The 26,981-nt window shown below is 41.2% G+C and overlaps 1 protein-coding gene across 1 annotated transcript in view; it reads left to right on the forward strand.

The window, feature by feature from the left end:
• SLC16A2 (solute carrier family 16 member 2) overlaps positions 1-26,981 on the forward strand; it is a gene marked incomplete at its 3' end in the record, with an annotated part of 116,431 nt that overhangs the window by 84,926 nt on the left and 4,524 nt on the right. Inside the window, exons 2-4 of the mRNA XM_082864929.1 lie at positions 20,317-20,461; positions 23,696-24,146; positions 25,461-25,604. Coding sequence (XP_082721055.1) covers positions 20,317-20,461; positions 23,696-24,146; positions 25,461-25,604 — 740 coding nt within the window. The remainder of the gene's footprint in view (positions 1-20,316; positions 20,462-23,695; positions 24,147-25,460; positions 25,605-26,981) is intronic.

Raw genomic sequence — 26,981 nt, forward strand, 5'->3', positions numbered from 1 at the left:
AGAGTAGAACAGGCTGCAATGGGAGCTGGGTAGCCTGGCTTTTACTGATACCTGATTCTCCACCAAAACCCATCAGGTGGGGAGCCTTACCCAGGGACCCGACCAACCCCTGGCCCACTGCATGGAAAGAGCCCCTGGAGGTAGGCCCTCAGTAACTTTCTTTGAAGTGTTCCCTGAAATCCTGTTCATCTTCCACAGGGTGGGAGGGTCCTGGGTTCTGGCACTATCTGGGATGCAGGTACATACTTGAAACCTTGGAGTCCTCCTCAGCTCTCTCCTCCCTCCTCTCCAGAAAGAGTCCTGTCCCTTTTTAATATCTTAAGTATTTGTGTACTAGAAATATGTAACATGTTACTTTAGGCTGTAACAAATTAGTGACTTTGGGTGATATGTTTAATCTCTCTGGGCCACAGTTTGTCCATGCATAAAGTGAGGAGGTGGGTTTAGATAAACACTAAAAGTTGTTCTTCCAAACTCTTGTTTATGTGGTTCAGTCTTAAGCCTGTTCTCATTGGCAGATCTCCAGTCCAGGCTTCTTCCTACCATCCCTAAAAAATTCTGACACTGGCCTCCTCAGTGGTGGTTTCCAATCCTGCCTCCACACCTTTACGGACACAATGACCACAGTTATCTTTTTAACATTCCACTTGAACCGTGTGTGTGTGTGTGTGTGTGTGTGTGTGTGTGTGTGTGTGTGTGTGGTCTCCAGTATGTAAAGATCCAGGTCCTTTCCCTGACCCTGTCATTCATAGCTCTCCACATGCAGAGCAGGGGAAAGGCTCAAGACACATCCATTTTGTGAGGCTCTCTGGGTACTTTTAAACAAGGAATTGCCAAAATATGCTTTTAACACACATCACATAAATACAAGGTAATTAATATATGTCATTCACAAGAGGGTGGGAGGGAGATGCAAGAGGGAGGAGATATGGGAATATATGTATATGTATAGCTGATTCACTTTGTTATAAAGCAGAAACTAACACACCATTGTAAAGCAATTATACTCCAATAAAGATGTTAACATATATATATGTATATGTCATTCACAAGATAATTACAAGATTAATAAGGTCTACATTGGAGACCTTTTCTGAATGAGAGCTCCAACCAAATGGTCCTTCTGACCACTCCCCACAATGGTCACTGACACTGAAAAATACTAGTTGAGCCAATACAGAGCTTCCCAAACTTGACAATGCCCTTGAATTACCTAGGTAGTGCAGATGCAACCAGGTAAGTATGGTCCCAAGCCTGGCATTTGGGATCACTGGACAAGTTCCCTTTACATGTATGTTAGCTTCCTGCTTGGACTGGCTAGACCTTTGGCTTGCAATGCATCATAGCCACCTCAGTCTCTGGTACCAGGCCAAAATCCTGGCAGGTTCTTAGTCAGTGTTGTTTTCATGGCTGAAGACCAGGATAGAAATGGGTTTACAGCTCTGCTTGTGTTCCTGCCTTCTCCATACCCTCTTAAGGGATACCACAGAGCCTCTACAAAAAGGTACTCCAAGGCTTCAAGACCCTAACATTACCCTCTACCTCTACCCAAATTATATGCTTTTTCAAACCTCTCTTGTCCTATCCCTGCAGACCCCTGACATTCTCTTCAGCTACCTCACTTCTGTGTCAGCTCTCTTTGTCCCAGCCCTAAGGGCTCCACAGATCCAATTAAAAGGAGACAAGGAGTATACTGGGTTTCTTTTGTCTGATTGTCTTTTGATCCACACTGCTTTCTTTGCTGCCTTGTGGGCACACAGAGGTATTCGAGTGAAACAAGCCCAGACTTGAAAGTTAAGAACTTTGAGGAATTCCTCTGCTCCTGGTACAGTGGAAAATCTGGGGTAAGCTGTTTGCCTCCTTTGCACCTTGGTTACTTCATCTATAGAGCAGGTATCATAAAATAATGAAAGATTAAACTGTGACCTTGTTGGTAGATGGCATGTTTACCTGATCTCTGGCATTCCAAGTGCATGTTGACCACAGGGCGCCTGGAGTGTAGTACCAATGGCTGGGAAGTGAATAAGGGAGTAAACACTAGGCTGAGGGTCAGAAGGCCCAAAGTTAGGCCTCCTTCTGGTACTAGCTTGCTTTGTGTCCTTGGGCAAGCCATTCAAGCTCTCTGGCTCCATTTTCTTCCTTTGCAAAATAGGGTTATATACCTTAGCATAGTAGCTAAGAGCAAGGGCTTTAAAATCAGACAGACCTGGGCTGGTGTCTCAGCTCTACTGCTTACTAGCCATGTGCCCTAGTCTAGTCACCAAATCCCTCTTAGTCTGTTTACTTAGTTGACGGAAAGTAAGTGGGGTCACTTACAGTATTTACTTTATCAGGTTGTTATGAGGATTAAATGAGATGACATAGCTAATATGCATAAGGAATTTAACATAGTGCCTGCCACATAGTAAGTACTATACAAGTCTCAGCTATTACTACTACCACTATGAAGAAAAGGAAGACATGCAGGAGGACATTTGCTGGCCTATCTATGTTAGGTTATTATACAGTTGCCATGAGGATGTAATGAGGTAAGTGCTGGAAAAGCATTTGGAAGATAAAAGCACTTTTCAAACGTGAGATGGTATTGAAATTAAAACATAAAGGTGTTGGGACCTTCCTCCTTGCTGCCAAGAGGTTTATCTTGAGTCTATGATCTCTGACTTGCTCAGTGCTGGCTATTTCCTTCCTTGTCCACCTACCTATCCTTGCCATCATGATGATTTACTCCTCCTGGCAGATTGAATTGGAAGAAGAGATTTGAAATCTTGACCTCCATCCCTCTGCCAACTTCCACTCCCACCGTTACTGCAGAGTCACCTCTCAGATAAGTAGCCTGTGCCCCGCCCGCCCAGACTGCACTTTGCATTTGCTCTGCTGAGGGTCTGGCTCTTAGTTGCTGCTGTTGCTGCTTTTCAAGTTTGGGGGTGTGCTGGAACCCATGGGGTGCCATGAAGACTTACTGCTCTGAACAGTCATTGACTTCTGCACACAAAGACACAGTTACATAATGACCATCCAACAAATCTGGGCTAGTTAAATGAGGGGTGTATGTGTCTGGGTGATGGGATTCCCTTCAGTAACAGCTGAGAGAAGTGACTGTCTTCATCTGCTCTCTCCAGGACATTATTTAATTTCTACATGCCAGGTCTCTTATATTACCTCACTTAATCTTCACAAAACAAACACTTAGTGGCACTTTTATAATATCCATTTTTCAGATGAGGAAACTGAGGCTTAGAGATATGAAGTAATTTGCTCAAAGTCAAACAGCAGGTAAGTAGATCTTTTCTTAAACCCATGTCTCTCTGACTTCAGAGACTGTGCTCTTAATCTATACATTATAGAAAGACTAATCCATCCCAGAACCTTCCTTGTAGTGGTACGGGTCCCAACAGCCTGGTTCCAAGATAGCCAAGCTGAGGCTCAAGGAAATTTCTCTGTTGGGAAGCAGGTTGCCAACCACTGTAATATTCTCTGGTCTGCAGGGATTTGATTTTCTTCCTCTGTTCTTTTCCTCATTTTCCCCATCTCTCTCATAAAACACTCAACAGAAAGGGTCAGTATCCCTAGAAAAAGCACTTTACATTGAAAAAATGGGTTCTGCCCATGTTTCCCCAGTCCTTCCCTCTGCCATCTTTTCCCTACCTCCATCCCTCCGCTCTAATAAGGAATCCAGTGGTGCTAGGGATTGTCAGCAGATTCCTGCTCAGAGGCAGGAACATGGCCTAATATCAGAAGTGAGATTTCCTCTGGCTTTGATACATCCTGAAGCCATAGCAGGAGGTCCCTAACTGTGTAGCTAACATTAGTGTTTATCTCAGCTCTGAGAATCAAAGCCCTATTGATCCTGGCAGCCAGTCTTCCCTGGATTGATTACCTTGTCACCTGTCTCAGGCTGACCATCCAAGGTTTCTTTCCTAATTGCTGGACTGCAAGTGTGGAGAGAGCTATTTCTGGAGACAGAGCTGTCACCTGCCTACTTGAAGGAACTACCCAAACTGGCTTCCTCCTTAGCTCAGGAGTGTTCTCAAAGCTGAGGGCAGAGCCCTATCTAGTTTCAGTCTCAGGGAAGGAAGGGGCTCATTTCAGCATTTGTTTTCTGTTCTTGTTCTGCTGAAAGCAGAGCTTAGAAAATCAGCCATCTGACCCTGCTGCTCTTCCCTGGTGGTTGGGCAGATCATTGGAGGCCTGTCAGGCATTGTGGTACAGTGGAAGGAGCACTAGATTAGGAGTCCAAAGATGGGGTTTTAGTTCTGGTTCAGCAATGGACCTGCTGTGTCTCCCTGAGTAGTTTGTGTCCTCTCTGAGCCTCGATTTCCCCATCTATGGTTTTTTAAAGTTTTATTGAGGAATAATTAACATACAATAAACTGCATATATTTCAAGTATACAATTTGACAAGTTTTGACATATGTGCACACTCATGACACCATCACTGTGATCAAAGTAATGGACATGTCCATCACCTCCAAAAGGTTTCTTATGTCTTTTTATAATTCTTCTCTCCCAGCCCACTTCTGGCCCCTCCCCACTCCCAGGCAACCACTAATATGCTTTCTCTCACTATAGATTAATCTGTATTTTTCTTGAGTTTTATATAGCTGGAGTCATAGGGTATGTATTTTTTGGTAGGCTCTGGCTTCTTTCACTCAACATAATTATTTTGAGATTCATCCATGTTGTTACATGTATCAATTGTTCGTTCCCTCCCTTTCTACCTTCTTTCCATTCTTCCAGTATTTCTTTTGGGGAGATGGTGTTGAATTTTATTAACATGGAAAGGTCTCTAAAACATGAGAAAATTTTAAAAGCAGCTTATAAGTGATGTATACTATATATACTGTATTTGAAAAAACTATATAGATATAAATGTATAGAAAAATCTGGAGGGTTACATATCAAGGTAAAAATACTTGTCTCCAAGTGATTGGAATTGTGGAGATTTTTTTTTTGCCTTGCTTCTTTGTTTTTCTAATTTTTCAATTGTGAAAATATACAGCTCTTTTTAAAAGTAGGAAAATGTTGCTTTATTTTTAAACAGCTTTATTGAGCTATAATTGACATACGATAAACACGCTCATATTTAAATTGCACAGTACAAGAAGTTTTGATATACGTATGTATACATCATGAAGCCATTACCATATTCAGGATAATGAGCATATCTATCATCCTCCAAAGTCCTCTTCCTATCCACAGGCAACCATTGCTCTTCTTTCTGTCACTACAGATTAGTTTGTATTTTCTAGACTTTTTATATAAATGGAATAAAAAGTAGGTATTTAAAAAATTTGACTTCTTTTACTTACTGCAATTGTTTTGAGATTCATCCAAGTTGTTGCATATATCAATAGTTCATTCCTTTTTGTTGCTGAGTACCATTTCTTGGTATGGATATACCACAATGTGTTTGTCCATTTACATATTGATGGACATGGGTTGTTTCTAGTTTTTTACTACTACAAATATAGTTGCTATAAATATTCATGTACAGGTCTTGATGTGGACATATGCTTTAATTTTGGGGGGTTGCTGGGTCATTGTAACTTTATATGTAACCAGTTGAACTTCCAAACTGTTTTCCAAAGTGATTACACCATTTTACAGTCCCAGCAACTATGCAACTGCAATTCAGAGTTTCAGTTGTTCCAAATCCTCACTAACACTTGGTATGGTCAGTTTTAAAAATACTAGATGTTTTAATGGGTGTGTATTGGCATCTCATTAGGTTTTAACTTTCATTTCCCTAATGGCTAATGATGTTGAGTATTCTTTCATGTATTTGGTTACCACTCATATATCTTTGGTAAAGTATCAGTTCAAATCTTTTGCCTGTTTTCAGTTGGGTTCTTTATTTTCTTGTTTTTGTAAATAAGAAATTATTCTTAAACACTCTGGATATGAGTCCTCCTTTATCAGATATATAATTGGCAAATATTTTCTCCCAGTCTGTAGCTTGTCTTTTAATTCTCTTAAAAGTATATTTGAAGAATAAATTTTAAAATTTTGATGAAGTTAATTTTATGTATTTTTATACTTTGTGCTCTTTGTGCTCTATTTAAGAAATCTTTGCCTAACCCAGGTTCACTATTATTTTATCCTATGTTTTCTAGAAGTTTTATAGTTTTAGCTCTTACATTTAGGTCTACCATCCATTTTGAGTTAATTTTTGAGTATAGTGTGAGATATTAGTTCAACTTCATTCTTTTTTATGTGGATATCCAGTTGACCCGGCACCATTTGTTGAAAAATATTATCCTTCCCTATTGAATTTTTTTAACATTTTTTAAATTGAAAATCAACTAGCCATATATGTGTGGGCCCATTTCTGGACTATGTTATGTTCCATTGATCTATATGTCTATCTTTATGCCAATGCCATAATACCTTTTTTCGTTGTTGTTTATTTTATTTATTTTATTTTTGGTTGCATTGGGTCTTCGTTGCTGAGTGCAGGCGTTCTCTAGTTGTGGCGAGTGGGGGCTACTCTTCATTGTGGTGTGCGGGCTTCTCATTGCGGTGTCTTCTCTTGTTGCTGAGCACGGGCTCTAGACACGCGAGCTTCAGTAGTTGTGGCACGTGGGCTCAGTAGTTGTGGCTCGCAGGCTCTAGAGCGCAGGCTCAGTAGTTGTGGCACACAGGCTTAGTTGTTCCACGTCATGTGGGATCTTCCTGGATCAGGGATCAAACCTGTGTCCCCTGTATTGGCAGGCGGATTCTTAACCTCTGTACCACCAGAGAAGCCCCAATACCATAATGTCTTGATTGGTGTAATTTTATAGTAAGTCTTAAAATCAAGTCATTATAAGCCTTCCAACTTTGTTCTTCAATGTAAAAATTATTTTTGTATTCTATATCCTGTACATTTACACATAAATTTGAGAATTGGTTTGCCAAATTTTATCAAAAAAAAAAACCTTGCTGGGGTTTTGATTGGGATTGCATTGTATGTGTAAAACAACTTGGGGGAGAATTGATATGTTAACAATATTGAGTCTTCTGACCTGTGAACAAGATATATCCTTCATTTATTTAGGTCTTCTTTTTTTTTTTTTTGTGGTAGGTGGGCTTCTCACTGTTGTGGCCTCTCCTCTCCCGTTGCGGAGCACAGGCTCCGGACGCGCAGGCTCAGCGGCCATGGGTCACGGGCCTAGTCTTTCCACGGCATGTGGGATCTTCCCAGACCGGGGCACGAACCTGTGTCCCCTGCATCGGCAGGCGGACTCTCAACCACTGTGCCACCAGGGAAGCCCTATTTAGGTCTTTTTTAATTTATCTCATCAACATTTTGTAATTTTCAATGTAGAGATCTTGTACATATTTTCATCAAATTTATCCATAAATATTTCAGATTTCGGATGGTATTGTAAATGGTATTTTTATCTCAGTTTTTAATTATTCATTGCTAATATATAGAAATACATTTGGTTTTTGTATGTTGATTTGTACCTTGTGAGCTTATTTAACTCACTTATTACTTCTAGTTGCTTTTTTGTAGTCTTTAATGTTTTCTAGATAGACAATCATGTTGTCTGTAAACAGAGATAGTTGTAAAACTATAAGTAACTCTTATTTATAATCTGTATGTCTTCTATTTCTTCTTCTTGTCTTATTGCACTGGTGAGAACCTCCAATGCAATATTAAATAGAAATAGCAAGTACAGACATCCTTGCCTTGTTCTTAGTCTTAGGATGAAAGATTTTAGTCTTTCATTATTAAGTATGATGTTAGCTATAGGTTTTCACTAGTTGCCCTTTATCAGGTTGAGAAAGTCCCCACCTATTACTGGTTTTCTGAGAGTTTTTATCTTGAATGGGTATTGAATTTTGTCAAGTGTTTTTCTGTATCTACTGAGGTAATTATATGGGATTTTAAAATTTTGTAGTCGTTAATAATCACATACTGCATTGGTTGATTTTTAGATGTTGAACTAACCTTGTATTTCTGGGATAAATATTACTCGGTCATGATGTTTTATCCTTTTTACATATTGTTTGATTCAATTTGCTAAAATGTTGTTAAGCGTTTTGCAACTGTGTTTATGAGGGACATTCATTTGTAATTTTCTTTTCTCGTGCTGTCTTTATGGTGGTTATGGTATTAAGGTAACACTGGACTCGTAGAATGAGTTGGAAAGTATTGCCTCCTATTTTATTTTTTGCAACAGTTTGTGTAACCTTGTTATTATTTCTTCCTTAAATGGTTGTAATTCACCAGTGAAGCCATCTTGGTTACCCCCTCTATGATTCTTGAGGACCCTTTCATTTTTAACACTTTGCAGTTCTAATAATATGCTCATCATCAATCTTTCTATTTTAGATATATGCATCTCTCTCTCTGTCTCCTTATTTCTTTTCTGTCTCTGTCTCCTGCCTCTTTTCCATACTCTTTATCAGGTGAGTGTCTGACAATCAGAGTCTCTAGGTGCTAGCCAGCCCCCTCAGAGAAAACTGAGGAAACTGTTTCAAATCGTAGTTCTTCCAAAGCACTGATGGTTTGGGTTCAAGAACCACCTCTAATATACCTTAGCCATTAGAATAGATAACTGACCATTGTCCTAAACCAGTGGTTGCCAAATCAGTGGCCATAAGACATTAAGTAAAGCCCATCATCCCTGAAGGACTGAGGCAGGAGTTAGAAGGACTGCATTTTCAGACTTGACATGGGTACTTCTAAGTGAGTCTCTCTGGGCCTCGGTCTGACTATCTGTAAAATTAGGAACTGGATGTCTAGATCTTCCAACTCCAAAAAATGGAAGTAAATAAACAATAGCAGCACAGAGAATGAGGTCAAATAAAATAATAAGGGGGGTAATAAGACAACTTATGTTTTCAGTGATTATTTGACTTTACAAGTTTTGACACTCAAAAGTAGGTAGCCCATTAAAGTTGGCATGTTTTGAGACAAAGTGTAGAAGGTTAAAAATGGGGTTTGTTTAGATGTTGAATGCTTGGAAAAGAATGTTTTCCAGTATTTCTGTGCCAACCCAGAAAAACGCCACCACATTCTAATGAAGAGAAAAAATAAAACACTGCCAGGACAAATATGAAAACATTTTTGGAATTTTAAAATAAAGGCTTGCTACAGATCTGGAGTAGTGTTCTAGACACGGTGGTTGTGAGTAGCTACCAAAGTAAATGGACTTCGATAGGCTGAGAGCTGGAAGAAAGAGTTTCTCAACATAATGTTTATCAAACCATAGAAAAAGTTTTGGAATCAGCTTCCCTGAACAAGATTGTTACATTTATTCACCAGAAAAATAACTACCTAGCACTTAACTCCTAGCACAAGGCTAGAGAAATAGTTAATAAATGAAGCTCAGCTGGAGGTCACTCTCCAGTCAGCCACAGAGAGAATGAAAGGCAGGGCTCCTGCCATCTCAGTCCCCAAGGAAGACCAGAGTGTTGCATTTTTCTCCTCTGGAGCGCCCCAGCTGACCCCTGAAGTGCTTTTACTTGCCTCCTTTTAAATGTATTCCACCAATGCTTTCAGTCATCTTACTAATGTGTGCTGATCAACTGGCTAGATGTGCCAGCATACCATCAGCACAGTCCTGAGCTACCTGCCACCAACCCCACATGGTCCCCATGCCCTACCTATGCCATTCTGACCATGCTCACTTATCCCATCTAGGTTTAGTCTCTTTACTGTGTTCTGGGGACTCTGAAGAAGGGTGGAGATGGGGCAGAAATGGGAATATTTCTGGCAACAGGGACTCTGGTTAATAGTGACATTTCCTCCACTTAGCGTTGCATAGCAAGCTTCAGAACATGGCTCCTAATCCTATTTGCTAGTCTTTCATCATACTGTTCACCTTGTCATGAAGCAGGGGCTCCTGAATAGAGATATCTCTGCCCTCGTGTCACCCCCTTTCACCTCTCTCTCTCCTTTACCCTTCCCCAGCTTTGCCCTTTCTTTGGCTTTGCTCCATCATTCCCTCATTTGAGCTTTTGTTAGTTCCCCACAACAACAGGAATTTGTGAAAGCCTATAATTTATTTAGAGAGTTTGGCTCTTAGAGTACTCTCTCCCCACTTTCCAACTCAGGGGGAGAGCTCAGAGAAGTTGGCTTTTGGAAACCAAGGAATGGGGAATCTGGTCTCGCATTTGAGTTCTTTTCTGAGCAGACTCCCTGTACTTCAAAGACATTAGACTGTGAGCCTGGGTAAGGAGCCAGGGCACTAATTGGGCACTTGAGTGAAAAAGACTTTGAATATAAGGAAATTTGAGGGCCAATAGGTCCAGGATGGAGCTGGAAAGGCTGGGGTTCTGCTTTTGCACTGCTCAGGCTCAACAGAAGCCCAGCTGGCTATGGGTGCTTAGAGGAGGAAAGGAAGTGGTGTCCAGTGAATATAGACATTGTGTTCACTTCAGGCACAGGTATTTGGGGGCCAACTCTTTGGGAGTACTTAACTCACCTGAGGGTAGTGGTTGAGGCTGAAGAGAATTCTGGATATCATTGGATGAAAGTTGTGGATGGTGGGTTTATACATAGTTAATCCTTAAAGTCCTAGGACTCTGCTGGACAGAAAGTTTATTAGTCAGAAATTAGACGCTTGGCACTTAGCACAGTTGTGCATTGAAAATAATGCTCTCTGCCTGATGGAAAGTTGTGGGGTGCCATCTCTGATTTTGCCAAGACTGTTTATAAAGGTAGCCTTCTATACCTCCTGTTAAAGTCTACTTTTCACCCTTTGAACTCTCCCACATTCAGCTGTTTCATCAAAATCACTTTGTCATCAGCAGTAGGGAATTAAAAAAAAATCACTTTGTCTTCCTCATATGAGAGCAAGGGTAATATGGGGAACAACAAAAATTCCCCAGCTTTGAGTCCAAGGACTGTCAAGAGTTCTAGAAAACCTCTACCCATGCCTTGTATTTTCCAAAAAAGGAAATTGAGTGCAAGAAAGATAAAGAATAACCAACAACACTCATTCTACCATCAACATGGTTATAATTATCATTATTATTATCACTATTGGTTCTTCTTTTTTTAAATATAGTTATAGCTGATTATTTTTCTCTTACAAAATTTCCTCTGATAACCTTTCCTGCTAACAATTGTTCTATTCTTCTTCAGTCATTGATCTAGCTATTAAATTACCTTTCTTTTCCTTAACGTAGCAAATTTTCTTTCCCTTGGAATGTCTGACCTCTCTGAAAACCTTTAAATAGAAAATTTTACTGTGGTCTTGAACCATGGGGTTTATACATTTTACTGTCCTGTTCAAAAAAGTGTTCCTTATTCTACTGTGAGATCCTTGAAGGCAAAGACCATATGTCACTCATTTAGCATCCTCAGTATCTGTGGGATAGCTGTGTATTTGGGCCAGAAAGGATGTTAAATAACTTTTAAATAAATGAATATCATATATAGATGGCTTCATTTTTTTTAAATGTACATTTAGCGTCAAAAACTATATCAAGGTACTTTTCCCTATTCCTCCCATGAAGTATGGCTAAAAACACTGGCCATTATGTAAAGCAAATATAAGAAGACTAAAAGGTAGAGAGAAGAAAGTTGATGGACTAGGTATCTCAGGACTCAAGGAACAACACAGTGGTGAATTACCTGGGTTTTCTTTTTGCCTCATATATCTTACACCTGGAGCTGAAGAAGCTTGCAACCCAGAAATGCCAACAGAAACAAATAAAATGAGCATTGAGAAAAGCCTGATTTCTCTAACCAAAAGACCAAGAAAGGAGGAGCCTATCAAGACAGAAAACTTTTAGACAATAACCACTCTACTCCAGCCAAACACCATGGGGAAAAATGCATACCTTCTGACCTTTACCAACAAAGGCCTAATAAGGAACCTTGACTTATATACTCACCCAGTTATAACAAGGTGCCCCAATCTGTCCGCCTACCATTCCAAGGTAGTAGTAGAGAGAACTGAGTAGGGAGCCAGGAATGTCATCCTCTCAGTTGTAGCAAGGCCTATTCTCCGTCCATTGTTTCAGTGGAGACCATGCAGGGAACCTGGACGTTCACCCTTGCCAGTCTGTAACTTCTGGCTCTCCTCCCATTCCTGAAGAGGTGCCAAGGTGGTGTCAGTGAAGGCCAAGTAGGAAACTAGGACTTTTAGCATCATTCAGTACAGTATCAGTTGAAGCAACGTGGAGAATAGTAACGAGAGACTCTTACCTCTCCCAACCAGTTAAGTATCAGAGGAAGACCTCTCCCAACCAGTTAAGGATCAGAGGAAGACCAGTGGGGATCTTGAACACCAACCCCTGCTCAGCATAACAAGGCACCGATCCTCCCCAGGGTGTCCATGGAGGCTAAGCAGGGAACCTGGACTTCCATCCCCATCTCTTCCACCCCATCTAGAAATAATGTGGTGGTACCTTGCTGGCACAGTGTCATAGTAGGCCTACTAAAACACAAGATTTAAATACGATACCGAGTCTCATAACATAATATCCAACATTTCCCAGGTAAAATAGAAAAACCACTTTTCACACCAAAGACTAGGAAAATCTCAACTTCAACGAGAAAAGACTACATGTTGTTTTCAATGAGAAAACACCAAGATGACACAGATATTGAAATTATTTGACAAGGATTTTAAAGCAGCCACTATAAAAATGCTTCAATGAGCAATTACAATCATACTTGAGACAAATGAAAAAATAGAGTCTCAACAAATAAATAGAAAATACAAAGAAGAAACAATGGAAATTTTAGAACTGAAAAATACAAAAACTGATATAATAATAATTTTTAAAACCTCACTGGATGGGTTCCATTAAATAATGGAGAGGGCAGAGGAAAGAAGTAGTAAGCTTGAAGACAACAATAGAAATTATACAATCTGAACAACAGGGGGAAAATAAATTTTTAAAAACTGAACAGAGCCTCAGAGAACTGTGGTGCTATAACAGAAGAGGTAATATTCCTGTCATCAGAGGAGTCCTGAATGGAGAGGAGAAAGAAGGTGGGGCTGAAAAATTACTCAGAGAAATAACGGTTGAAAAATTCCCAAATTTGGCAAAAGAAAAATCTACAGTATTAAGAAGCTGAGTGAATCCCAAAGAGGGTGAACTCAAAGAAATCTATGCCAAAACACATCACAGACTTCTGAAATATAAACACACACACACACACATCTTGAAAAAATTGAGAGAAATGACGCCTTAATTAAGGGGAAAAACATTCAAATGATAGTGGATTTCTCATCAAAAACCATGGAGGGTAGAGGAAGAAGTCACAAAACATTCTTCAAGTGCTGAAAGAATAAACTGTCAATCCAGAATTGCATATCTGGTGAAAATATCCTTCAGGAACAAAGGGGGAAATCAAGGCATTTTCAAATGAAGGAAAAATAGGAGAATCTGTCACCAGCAGACCTACCCTAAAGGAGTGGCCAAAGGAATTCTCTAAACAAAAAGGAAACAATAGAAAAAGGAATATTGGATCATCAAGAAGGAAGAACAATTAAAAGAGTAAAATTATGGGTAAATAGAATAGAGTTTCCTTCTTCTCTTGGATTTTCTAAATTATGTTTAACAGTTGAAGCAAAAATTATAATGATTCCTGATGTGGTTTCAATGTATATAGAGGAAATATTTAAGAAAATTATATTATAAATGGAGGATAGTGAAAGGACATGAGGGAGTTTAGGTTTTTACACTCCACTCAAACTAGTGAAATGTCAACATCAGTAAACTATGATGTAATAGCTAGAGCAACTACTTAAAAAGGTATACAAAGGGATACACTCAAAGCGCTATAAATAAATCAAATTGGAATTCTAAAAATTGTTAAGGGAGCCTACAGGCAAGCAGAGAAAAAGAAAGTAGAGAAAGGAAAAACAGAGGGAACAAACAGAAAACAAAAATAAAATGACCCTAACATGTCAATGATTACTTCCTTGCAAATGATCTAAATACATCAATTAAAAGACAGAGATTGGCAGGAAAAAAAAAATACCCCAACTATAAGCTGTCTACAAGAAACTTACTTCAAATATATATCTTCAGGGAATTATGCTGGGTGAAAAAAAGCCAATTTCAACAAGTCACACACTATATGACTCAATTTCTATAACTTTCTTAAAATAATATTATAGAGATGGAAAAAAAATTAGTGGTTGCCAAGAGTTAGGGACAGTGGGGGAGTGGACTGGGTGTGATTATGAAAGAGTAGCACGAAGGAGATCTTTATGGTGATGGAATAATCCTGTATCTTGATTGCAGTGGTGGTTACACAAATCTATACATGTGATAAAATGATATAGAACTATACACACATATTGTACCAATGTCAATTTTCTGGTTTTGATATTATAGTATAGTTATATATGATGTAACCATTGGGGGAAATTGGGTGAAGTGTTCATGGGACTTCTCTGGATTATCTTAGCTATTTCCTATAAATCTATAATTGTTTCAAAAGTTGAAAAAAACTCAGATTAATATTTTAAAAACATATTTTAAAAACTACTAATAATATCATACTAAATGGTGAGAAAATTGCAGCTTTCCCACTAAGATCAGGTTCAAGACAAGGCTGTCCCTTCTCACCACTCCTTTTCAACACTGTAGTGGAAGTTCTAGCTAATATAATAATACAAGAAAAAGAAATAAGTATACAGGCTGGGAAGGAAGACATAAAACTGTCTGTGTTCACAGATGACATGATCATCTATGTAGGCAATCTGAAAAAAATGACAAAAAACTCTGGAACTTAAAAGCAATTACAGCAAAGTTGCAGGATACAAGGTTAATATACAAAAGTGAATCGCTTTCCTATAAACCAGCAATGAACAAGAGGAATTTGAAACTTTAAAAATGAATGCCATTTACATTAGCACACCCAAAAATGAAATACTTATGTATAAACCTAACAAAATATGTACAAATTTATATGAGGAAAACTACAAAATTTTGATGAACTAAAATTCAAAGAACTAAATAAATGGAGATATTCTATGTTCATGCACAGGAAGACTCAATATTGTCAGGATGTCAGTTCTTCCCAACTTGATGTATAGATTCAATGCAATCCCAATCAAAATCTCAGCAATTTATTTTGTGGATATCGATAAACTGATTCTAAAGTTTACATGGAGAAGCAAAAGACCCCAAATAGCCAACACAGTATTGGAAGAGATGAACAAAGTTGGAGAACTGTCACTACTTGACCTCAAGACTTACCATGAAGCTACAATATTCAAGACAGTGTGGTATTGGTGAAAGAATAGACAAATAGATCAAGGGAACAGAATAGAAAGCCCAGAAATAGATCCACATAAATATAGCCAACTGATCTTTGACAAGAAGCAAAGACCATACAATGGAACAAAGATAGTCTTTTCAACAAATGGTGCTGGAACGACTGGACATCCACATGCAAAAAAATTAATCTAGACACAGACCTTACATCCTTATCAAAAATTAACTCAGAATGGATCACAGACCTAAATATAAAACATGAAACTCTAAAACTCCTAGAAAATAACTTAGGAAAACTTGGGTATGATTATGACATTTTAGGTACAAGACCAAAGTCACGATCCAAGAAAGAACTAATTGATAAGTTGGATTTCATTAAAATTAAAAACTTCTGCTCTGCAGAAGACAATATCAAGAGAATGAGAAGATAAGCCACAGACTGGGAGAAAATATTCACAAAAGACATATCTGATAAAGGACTGTTATCCAAAATGTACAAAGAATTCCTTAAACTCAACAATGAGAAAATGAACAACCCAGTTGAAAAATGGGCCAAAGACCTTAACAGAGACCTCATCAAAGAAAATATACAGATGACAAATAAGCATATGAAAAGATACACAACACCATATGCCATCAGGGAAATACAAATGAAAACAACAGTGAGATACCACTACATACTTATTAGAATGACCAAAATCTGGAACACCAACACCACCAAATGCTGGCAAGGACGTAGAGCAACAAGAACTCTCACTCACTACTGTTGGGAATGCAAAATGGTACAGCCACATTGGAAGAAAGTTTGGCAATTTCTTACAAAACTAAACATACAATTTAGCAATCATGCTCCTTAGTGTTTAACCAAATGAATCAAGAACTTACGTCCACACAAAAATTTGCACACAGATATTTATAGCAGCTTTATTCATAATTGCCAAAATGTGGAAGCAAACAAGATGTCCATCAGTAGGTGAGTTAGTAAATAAACTGTTGTACATCCAGACAATGGAATATTTTTCAGTGCTGAAAAATAAGAGCTTTCAAGTCATGAAAATACATGGGGGAAGCTTAAATGCATATTACTAAGTGAAAGAAGCTAATCTGAAAAGACTACATACTGTATGATTCCAACTATATAACATTGTGGAAAAGGCAAAACTATGGAGACAGTAAAAAGATCAGTGGTTGCCAGAGGTTGGGAGGGGAGGAGGAATGAATAGGTGGAGCATGGTATTTTTAAGGCAGTGAAAATGTTCTGTATAATACCATAATGATGAATACATGTAATTAACATAAAAAGCTATATCCAATATAATTTAATTTTTCTTTGACTGTGCAAAAGATACTTTCAAGCCCAATCATCAGCTTTCATTGTATTTTAGAAATTCAGAAGGGCCAAATAATGGTGAGTTGTAGTTGATAACATGACAGTAAGATAATTTACTGAATTTAAGTATTTTTTCATTTTTGATAATACTCTTGAACTAGTTTTTTTGAAAATCCAGCCAGAATAAAAATACATACATCATAAATGAGATCTCACACTGGCACTTCCTTCTTCCCTGCCCCCTCTTCTTTTTTTATAACAGATTTATTGAGGCATAATTTACATATGGTAATATTCACCCTTTTTATATGCTCAGTTCTATGAATTTTGACAAAAGAATATCACCACTTACAGTCAAAATATATAACATTTCATTACTCCAAAAAGTTCCCTCATGATCATCTACAATGAGTCATTTCCCCTCACCCTTCCTCTTGGCATGCACTGATCTGTTTGACCCCACAGTTTTGCCTTTCCAGAATTACATATAAATGTAATCATTTGTGTCTGGCTTCTTTTCACTTAGCATAATGCCTTTGAGAATTGTCCAAGTTGTTGCCTGTATCAATAGTTCATTCCTGTTTATTGCAGAGTTGTATCCCATTGTCTTAATGTATATCCACGTATTTATTCATTCACCAGTTGAAGTACAATTTGAGTTATTGCCACGTTTTGGCAGTTATGAAAAATCTGTAAAAACATCTAGGTACAGGTTTTTGTATGAATATAATTTTTCATTTATCTTGGGTAAATACCCAGGAGAATGATTTTAGGGTCATATGGTAATTGTATGTTTAACTTTTTTTTTAATTTATTTTTGGCTGCATTGGGTCTTAGTTCTGGCACGTGGGATCTTCGTTGAGGCAGACGGGCTCTTCATTGTGGCGTGTGGGCTTCTCTCTAGTTGTGGCGTGCGGGTTTTCTCTTCTCTAGTTGTGGCGCTCAGACTCCAGGGTGCATGGGCTCTGTAGTTGTGGCGCACGGGTTCCAGAGCATGTGGGCTCTGTAGTTTGCGGCACACAGGCTCTAGTTGAGGCGTGTGAGCTCAGTAGTTGTGGCGTGCAGGCTTAGTTGCTCCTCAGCATGTGGGATCTTAGTTCCCTAACCAGGGATAGAACCTGCGTCTCCTGCATTGTAAGATGGATTCTTTACCACTGGACCACCAGGGAAGTCCCCCTGTATGTTTAACTTTTAAGAAGCTGCCAAACTGTTTTCCAAAGCAGGTATACCATTTTACATTCCCATCAACAGTGTATGAGATTTCCAGTTCCTCTATATCCTCACCAGTACTAGGTATTGTCATTTTTTTTAAAAAAAAGCCTTTTTAGTGGTTGTATAGGGGTATCTCATTGTGGTTTTAATAAGGATTTCTTGAATGATTAATGATATTGAGCATCTTTTCATGTGTTCAATTGCCATTCACGTCCTGTGTTTGTAAAATGTCTGTTCAAATCTTTTGCCCGTATTTTAAATTGGATTGTTTGCTGTCTTATTGAGTTATGAGAGTCAACTCACACTTGTACTCTGGATACCAGTCTTTTATCAATGTGTGTATTGTAAACACTTTTCCCAATCTGTGGTTTGCCCTTTCATTTTCATAACAGTATTTTTCAAAGAACAGAAGTTTTACACTTTGATGAAGTCTAATGTATCAATTTTTTAATGGATCACACTTTTGGTAATTATCTATGAAATCTTTGCCTAACTAAAGTTCAAAAAGATTTTCTCCTATACTTTCTTCTAGAAGTTTTAAGTTTTACATTTGAGTCTATGATCCATTTGTATTAATTTTTATGTACGGTGTGACTATTGGTATTTATAAAGCTCTCATACATATGATCACATCTGATAATCTTTAGATTAAAAAAAACTTTGGGGAAGGCACATGGAGAATTTTAATCCCCATTTTACAGATGAGAAGTCGGAGGATTAGAGAAGTGCTGTGTAATTTGCTCAAGGTCCCATAGCTGATAAGAGGTGAAATTGAAAGGTATAAGGTAAAATTGTGATGAGAGTTAGGGTCTCCTGCGGTCTCAGGCCAGTACTGTTGGAGCCAGCCAGCTAAGACTCAAGATGGCACCCACAGCAAAGAAAAGATTACCAGTGGAGATCTGAGCAACCTATTAGGCACTGAGGAAAGAGACTCAGACAGTGGACTAGTCTAACCTCAGACTGCACTCCTCTGGCCCATTTGGGGCTCCACAATTGAAGAGAGCCAGAAGCTGGCCTGGCATCCTGTTCAGGTGACACTCAATGAATACTTTTTGATGATGATGATGAAGGCTAGGAACGTGTTAACAGGAGAGCTCTCAAAGTAATACAGATTTAGAAATTAAAGCTAAGAAGAAATATTAATGAAACTAAGAATTGTTTAGCCTAGAAAACAGAGGCCCATGATGAAACTTGATACAGCCTTCAAACAAAAAAAGCTTGGGCTTTCTTTCTGAGGGCTGAGCAAGGGGAAATGGGCTGGAAGAATCCAAGGAAAAGGGAAAATTTCTTCCTCCCTGTTGAGGATTGTTACAGACACTTAAGAGCCTTTATAAACAGAATAAACTCTTCTTATTTGAGTTTGGAGTCAGAGATTTGCCAAACATTGGCTCTGATGAAGGATTTCAGCATGAGAGTTACATGACCCTCTTGCATAGTGTCCTTATAAATCTTTGAGTATCTCCTGAACCTGCCCTGTGTCCCTGTACAATTCCAGGAGCCCTTTGTCTGTGGCCTTCCCTACTCCTTAGTCTTAGCATCTTCACAGGACTGTTCCAATGACCAAGAGAAGTCTTACCTAAGCTCCTGAAGGCTTAATTAATTCTCATGTTCCTTGGCACTGAAGCCAAGTAGCCCAATGCCGAAGGCTATAAATCTGGCTTAGCATCCCTGGAAGGAAGCTTGAATTGTTGGCTGGTCCAAATCTGACCACAGTGCTTGAATCTCCGGTTTTATATCTACCTCTGCTTATACACCTCCAATGATGGGAAGCTTCATTCATCCCAGTAAGAGATATAATACAATGAACATTGGACTAGAAATAAGGAGAGTTAGGTTTGAGTCCCAGCTCTTCCACTTAACTTGCTGTGTGATCTTTGGCAAGTCCCTTCACATTTCTGGAGCTGTTTCTTTATCAGTAAAATGGTTGTAGAGGAATCTCTTTGTTTTAGTTTGTTTGTTTAACTGCTATAACAAATAGCCCTAGAAAATTCAGTAGCTTAAAGGACAAGACATTTCTTTACTTCTTATGTAACATTCAGGGCAGGGGTTCCAGATTGGAGAGAGAGGGGAAACTTCACTCCATTCACAGACCCAGACAGAACTGATGGCAGTTCTGCCAGTCTTAATACATGGCTTCCAAGGTCACTCTGCCGTTATAGCTCCCAAGTAAGCAAAAACATCATGGTAGTCTTTTTATGGTCCAGGCCTGGAAGTGGTATTAGTCGTTTTTACCCACATGCTATTGGTCAGAATTCAGTCACATGGTCAAGCCAAACAGCTGAACAGGCTAAGAAATGTAGTGTAGCTGTGTGGTAGCTAGCTAGAAGTCTCCATCACAGACTTGATCTCTAAAGGCTCCCTGCCCCAGCTTTGAAGTTCTGGGTATACTTATGAACTAGACTCCTGGTTCTCACATTGCTTTGTTACAGGCACTTTGAAAATTGCCTAACCTCACTGACCATCAGGGACTAGCAGGCTGGCAGTGCAGACCAAGGCAATGCCCCCAGTGAAAGGCCAGAGAAGATCTGAGATACCAGCCGCACCACCAGGTAACACATTAAACTAAGGTGTCTTTGTGCTTCTTTTCTCTGCAGCATGGGTAGGAGCCCTCTCAATGGGCATGATCTTCTTCTGTTCTCCCATTGTGAGTATATTCACTGATCGATTGGGCTGCCGAATCACAGCAACTGCAGGGGCTGCCGTCGCTTTCATTGGCCTCCATACCAGCTCCTTCACCAGGTAAGGCTAGGAGTTGCCGACCATTTGCCCAAGGCTGAGGGTTGGCTTCTTTCTGGGCCTCAACTAGACACTCTTCTCATTGTAGAATCCCCTGTGGCCCTTTACATGTAGGGTCCTCAAGACCCTGCTCCCAGGAATTATTGTCCAATGGGACTCATCTTGGTAGGGTCCCCAGGACACATTGGTAGGGAATATACCCAAAGAGGATCCAAGAGTTCCAAAGTGGTGGGAGGAGCCAAAGCTTGGGCATTCATACTGCTGGGCCCAAGTCAGGTTTTGGCCACTGAATGGCAATGGAACAATTCATGAGTACCATTCCCCTCTTTGGGCCTCAATTTTTATACTGTAACATGAGGAGATTAGATCAGGTCTTTTCAGGTGTCTTCCAGCTCTGCCATTCTATTTCCCTTCAATATGCCACACATCTCATGACCTCAACTGCCCTCCTGGAAATGAACTTCTGGAGTAAGCCCATGTGAACACCTACCATTACAGGATTCCTAAGGTAATCTTATGCTGAAAAAGAGGTCAGCTGAGCCCAAGGCTGTTTAGCATTTCTGGTCCTTTTCCATTTCTGGATAGCAATGCATGGATGATTTGGAACAGATAAAGATTCATGTCTTGGGTGTGAGAAGGGATGTTTAGCAGCCTCCCTCACTGAGATACAGACCCAGCACCCAGCTACCCAACTAGGCCTAAGCTAGGTAAACTCAAACTCTGGTCCCATAGGTCCCACTGGCAGAAACTGGTAGTGTCAGGCAAGGAGCAGGCTACAAGTTCATTTTCTGCTTTCTTTCTGCCAGCTCTCCAGAAGCATGTCTGTAGGGGAGGAGAGAAGTAAAAACCCTCCACCACAGCCTGAGGAATATGGGATTCCTAAAGAACTCCAATGACTTTCTGCCAAAGACACTTTGGGAGTTATGGTACCTCCTACTTCCAATCTGCCTGGGCTGGTGTAGGAGAATGCCAGCCTGGAGACATGGCTAGCTTATCAGAGACTTGCTTTCTGAGCTTGGCTCCCCAGAGAAGGACCATGGTTATGCTCTCCAGGCCTAAGGTTCCACTCACAGCAGAGGATGATAATTGTGTTCTGCTACAACTGGGCCTTGTGAGGTTGAGCCAGCTTTCTTTATGACTTGAGCATTTCCGGCTGCCCAGCCCACCCTCCAACAGAGCTTGGATCTGGCCTGCAATGGTTTCTTGGCTTGGTCCCATCCAACTGGGACAGAGGCAGGGAAAACCATATCCTGTCTGTAATCTGCTCAGTCTTCCCAGGGCAGCAGCTCCAAACCCTTTCAGGACCCCTCTGGTGGTCGGCCTCATTTGCCCTCAGCAAGCTCGTGTCTGGCTCCTTGTGGGAAGGAGCTAGGCCTCAGAAGCGGCTCCAGTCTCAGAGCTACACATCAGAGGCCTGTTTTTTAAGGCCAAGCAGAGCAAAGTGTAAACAAATTAGCAACATACGGATCCCATTTTCCTTCCAATCCACATGAGCTCAGTTACAGGAGGGGAAGGAGCTCAGATGTGCTTTCTCCTGGCATTCTTCTTTAGGCACATTGGAGTAGGCGTTCTGTTCTCCAGCCCCTAAGCTCCTCCCCCACCCCCTTTGCCCTTTCTGCAAGAACATCTTCAAAGCCAAGAAACTTTCTGGATGGCTTCACATCCAGTGGAAAAATGGTTCTGCTTGTGGCTAGAACTCCAAGTCATCTTTCCTGTTGCTTGAATCAGGGCTCTGAGTTCCTTTGGATGGTGTGAGGTGGGGCAAAGTTCAGGCAGGGGTGGGGAGGCCTTGGCAAGCCTGCTCAGGGGCCTCCTGCCTTTGGGCCCAGCTAGAAATAGATCCACCACACAGCTCCCTGAACTGAATCCCATGCTTTGCTCCCACTGGCCCCCTCCCTGAGGGTCTCCCTCAGACCTTCATAACTCCTCTCCCTTAGACAAGGCCCCCAGCCCAGGTCAATCCCAAATGTACTTAGATTCTAATGGGAGGAAGCCCCAAGGAATCTGACAGAAGAGGAACACTTGGCTTAGCTATGTGTTCTAAGTAGAGGCAACCCTTTTGAAACCAAAGCCCTTGCTCATATCCAATGAATGCAAGCAGATAGAAAGAAATGATGATGATAGCTGTCTTGGAATCATGAGTACTAGCACCACTTCGTCTCTGCAGCATAGGTCCAGTCCTTTAGTATGAGGACTGGATCTATCTATGGAGAGGAACTGCCCAACCATGGAAAGTATTAGGTTATTACATGGTCAGATAAGAAGTATTGCAAAATATGTGGAGGCATCAAAAAGAAAACAAAGTTTTTCACTAGTTTGTGCCAATATCATCTGAGGGCAAATGGCCAGCCAAGCTGACCTTCCCATGGCCTTTTCCCTTCTGATACTTTGCCTTCTGTTATAGAAGTTTATAGTCAAAGCAGGGCCTAAGGGTTTTAAGCCAGAGCCTCTCTTACTTGGCCAGGCCCACAACTTCTTTGAGTTTCCAGTTCCCATCAAGCAGCCAAGCTACTCTGGGAAGCTAGTCCATATCATGTCCAGCAACAGGAGCCAGGCTTTGGAAGTTATAGAAACTCCTTACTTTAGGATCCCCATGGAAATTATCTAGGGCCTGGAGTAAAGGGTCTTGGGACATCCAGACCATGGGCATGGTTGGAGAGGGGGCATCTCTCAGAATACCATCAACCATTCTGTGAAATATTAAGGGCCCTGAGCATGAAGAAAGACACTGAAGAGTCCTATGGAGGGTCTCAACCTTCTAGAATCTTGGCTCCTTGCAGAACTTTCCTGTTACTTGGGATAAAGCTTTGGTTACCCGCCCAACCATGGTGTCTAGGTGAGCAGTAGGTGTAACTATTCTCTCTAAGGCACTGACTTACTCTTTGTAGCCCCTCATCCAGACTTTGCATAGGCTAGTTTTGGCTTTCTTTTGAACAGTACTCTCTGATGGGGTACTATGATTCAAACTAGAGTCACACAGACTTAGATTCAAGTCCAAGCTTTGCTGATTCCCAGTTATGCTACCTTGGGTAAATTACTTTACTTCTCTGAGCCTCTGTCTCCCCATCTACAAAATGGGGATCAGAAGGTCCTATTCCTTGTCTATTCTGAGGGTCAGTAGTAACTGGGGCCATGGGTTAAGGGTGGGGGTATGCAGATCTCAGGAGGGTGAGGGGGGAAGGGCAGGTGAATTGTTGGTCAGGCTTCTGAGGATAGCTCTTGGTGTCTCTCCCACAGCTCACTAAGCCTGCGTTACTTCACCTACGGGATTCTCTTTGGTTGTGGCTGTTCCTTCGCCTTTCAGCCATCTCTCGTCATCCTGGGCCATTACTTCCAACGCCGTCTGGGTCTGGCCAATGGTGTGGTGTCTGCTGGGAGTAGCATCTTCTCCATATCCTTCCCCCTCCTCATCAAAACGCTGGGGGCTAAGATCAAGCTCGCCCAAACCTTCCAGGTGCTGAGTACCTTTATGTTTATTCTTACGCTGCTTTCACTCACCTACCGACCCCTCCTGCCCAGCTCGCAGGACACCCCAAGCAAGAGAGGTGTCCACACCCTGTGCCAACGCTTTCTGGCTCAGCTCAGGAAGTACTTCAACATGCGAGTGTTCCGCCAACGTACCTACCGCATCTGGGCCTTCGGGATCGCTGCTGCTGCCCTTGGCTACTTCGTTCCCTATGTACACTTGGTGAGGAATACCAGGGTGGGTCCACCCTACCTGACCCCAAGAAGTTGCCCTTAACCTGCCTGAAGTCCAGAGGGTAGGAGCAGAAGACATTGAAAGGGCAGACCTGGAACCTTTGGAGAAAGACAAAACAGTGGTTGGAGAGACCCAGAGTAGGAAAGAGCACAGGCTGAGGGATGACCTCAATGGGAAATGGGGGAAGTTCCTCACGGGGAGGCCCATGCCTATGGTTTCCCCCACTGAAAAATCTAGATGGATTTTCAGGAGAAGATAAGCATCACCGGGATACAGGAGGCTGCCTCAGATGACCCAATGATAGGGTTTTCTTTTCTTTCTTTTTTTTTTATATTTATTTGGCAGTGCTGGGTCTTCGTTGCAGTGCCTTGTCTCTTCGTTGTGGCGTGTGGGCTTCTCTAGTTGCAGCACATGGGCTCAGTAGTCGCAGCATGTTGGCTCAGTGGTTGCAGTGCTTGGGCTCTCTAGTTGCAGCATGCAGGCTCTAGAGCATATGGGCTCAGTAGTTGCAGCACGCTGGCTTAGTTGTGGTATGTAGGATCTTAGTTCCCCAGCCAGGGATCACCAGGCCCCTGCATTGGGAGCATGGAGTCTTAACCACTGACCACCAGGGAAGTCCCTCAATGATAGAGTTTTCTAAGAGTGTGTCTTATGGAATGCTAGTCTTTGGGGTCAAGTAATTTTGTTTAAGAAATAACATATACTAGATTTCTCTAGCTTCATAATGTGTAGCAATCTTTTAAAGGTACCAAAAATCCTGCTGTAAAGAAATCAATTAAGCTTTGTTTAACCACCATACACCCAACTTACATGACCAAAGATTTGTTGGTTGTGGTCCAACTGTTATCTTCCACAGACCTTGTGTTTCTTAAAGCACACTTTTGGAATATTATCCGGAAGTTAGTGGATCATTCTCCCTTGGTGACCTGCTGTTACCCTAGGCTGTCAGTTCTGGGTCAGGGAATGAGGAGATAATAGGGGAACCCTTGGACTTTTTTCAGTTGTTAAGGCTGTATTCTGTCCTGCCAAGGCTTGGAAGGGGCTTAGAGACACCCACTGCCCTCAGCTGTTGCTCAGAAACCCAGAATCCAGAGAGCCAAGGGATATGCAGCCTTTTAAACTGTTAGAAACAGCCAGAGAGCTTGTTCTGGAGCTAAGGCTATAAAGGAGGGAGCTGCAAGAGAAGGAACTCTTGCCATGGTCCAGGGAAGTAAGCAGTAGAGGGTTCTGGGTATGCCAACAATTAACCAGCCAGCTCTTCTTCTTCCTCTTATCCCGTGGGCCTGATGCTATGCTTTTCAGATGAAGTATGTGGAAGAGGAATTCTTGGAAATCAAGCAGACCTGGGTGCTCTTGGTGTGTATTGGAGCTACCTCAGGCCTTGGGCGCCTTGTGTCAGGCCGTGTCAGTGACTCCATTCCTGGACTTAAGAAGATCTACTTGCAGGTGAGTGTGACCACCCTGTCTACTGTGGGGAAAACAGCCTGCCACAGATGCTAGGTTATCCAGCCTTTGGGATACAATGGTAGGATGTATAACTGCTGTGGCCTGGGCCCCAGCTCTGACACCAGCTTGCTATGTGACATGGGAAAGTCAATCAAATTCTCTAAGCCTCCGTTTCCCTTGCTTTCAAGTGAAGATCATCATCCTTGTTCTGCCTCCTTCATCAAAATGGAGTGAGGATGTAGTGAAAGCTGTCAATGTAAATAGAACCTCTAAGAACACTTTCAAAGAAAATGTTTATTAATAAAGGCTCTCCCATCTGAAAGAGGGAAACTGAAGCCAGGAGTTAGATGCTGCCCCCATTGAAGACTGAACTCATTGCTACCTTATACTCTCTTGGAGGGTCTTGAGCATCTGCAGTACTCTGTGGCCCAGTGTCTCTCTCCTCTAGGCCCAGACCCATCACTTCTTATACCTCCAGAGCTACTTGGCACCAAACACTGGCTCTCAAATGCCATCCTCTTGACAGACACAAAATAATTGCCAGAAAAGGCCAGACCTCACTTGCCCTCTCTACACCTCACTTTCCTCTTTCGTGCAATGAGAATAATCCTTGCCTTTCCTATCTCACCTTGCAGGTGAGGATCAAAAGGAATACAGGTGTGACCAGGCTTTGAGAAGTAAAAAGTGTTATAGCCATGCGAAGTTTTAATCCTTCTCACAGTGACACAGGTAGCCTCATATTGTGGGCAGTAGCCATGTGGATGCTCAAGAGGCCACTTTTTGTGTGATCTGGGCTCTGGTTTGGCTTTAATACAGACTACTGCTCAAGCTGTCTGTCTTTGTCTACTGGGCAACAATATTGTCTTTCTGACCTGGCTCATGCTTTTTGCTTGAGCCAACAGCAGTTGGGTTTACCAGAAGGTGCCCAAGTGTGGAACCCTGTGAAGGGATAACAGCAGCCCCAGAAAACATGTGGGTCACAGTCCATCAGGAATGTGGTTGAGTTCTGACTATCCTGGAGAAGTCCTAAAAGAACTTCCAAGGGGCCCTGACTATACACACAGCAGGGATTTCTCTGTCTTCTGATAGCCCCAAGTGTTTTCCTAAATACCCTCGTATGTCTTGGATGAGGATATGATTAAGGTTTCCTGTTGTGTTTAACTTTGTGTTAGATTTGCAAGAGCTAGTGAATCTGCTTTGTCAGAGCTCAGGGTGCCATTATGGTCCATCCAGTCCAACCTCTCATTACACTGATGGAGAAACTGAGGGAAAGACTCAGACAGTCATGGCAGAACTGAACTCCTATGTAGCACTCTTCTCATATTCCACTTTACACTAAGCGATGGATGGCAGAACCAAGTCCCAGACATAAGTGAC

This window comes from Leucopleurus acutus (assembly GCF_964270905.1).
Source record: "Leucopleurus acutus genome assembly, chromosome: X".
Classification (NCBI taxonomy): domain Eukaryota; kingdom Metazoa; phylum Chordata; class Mammalia; order Artiodactyla; family Delphinidae; genus Leucopleurus; species Leucopleurus acutus.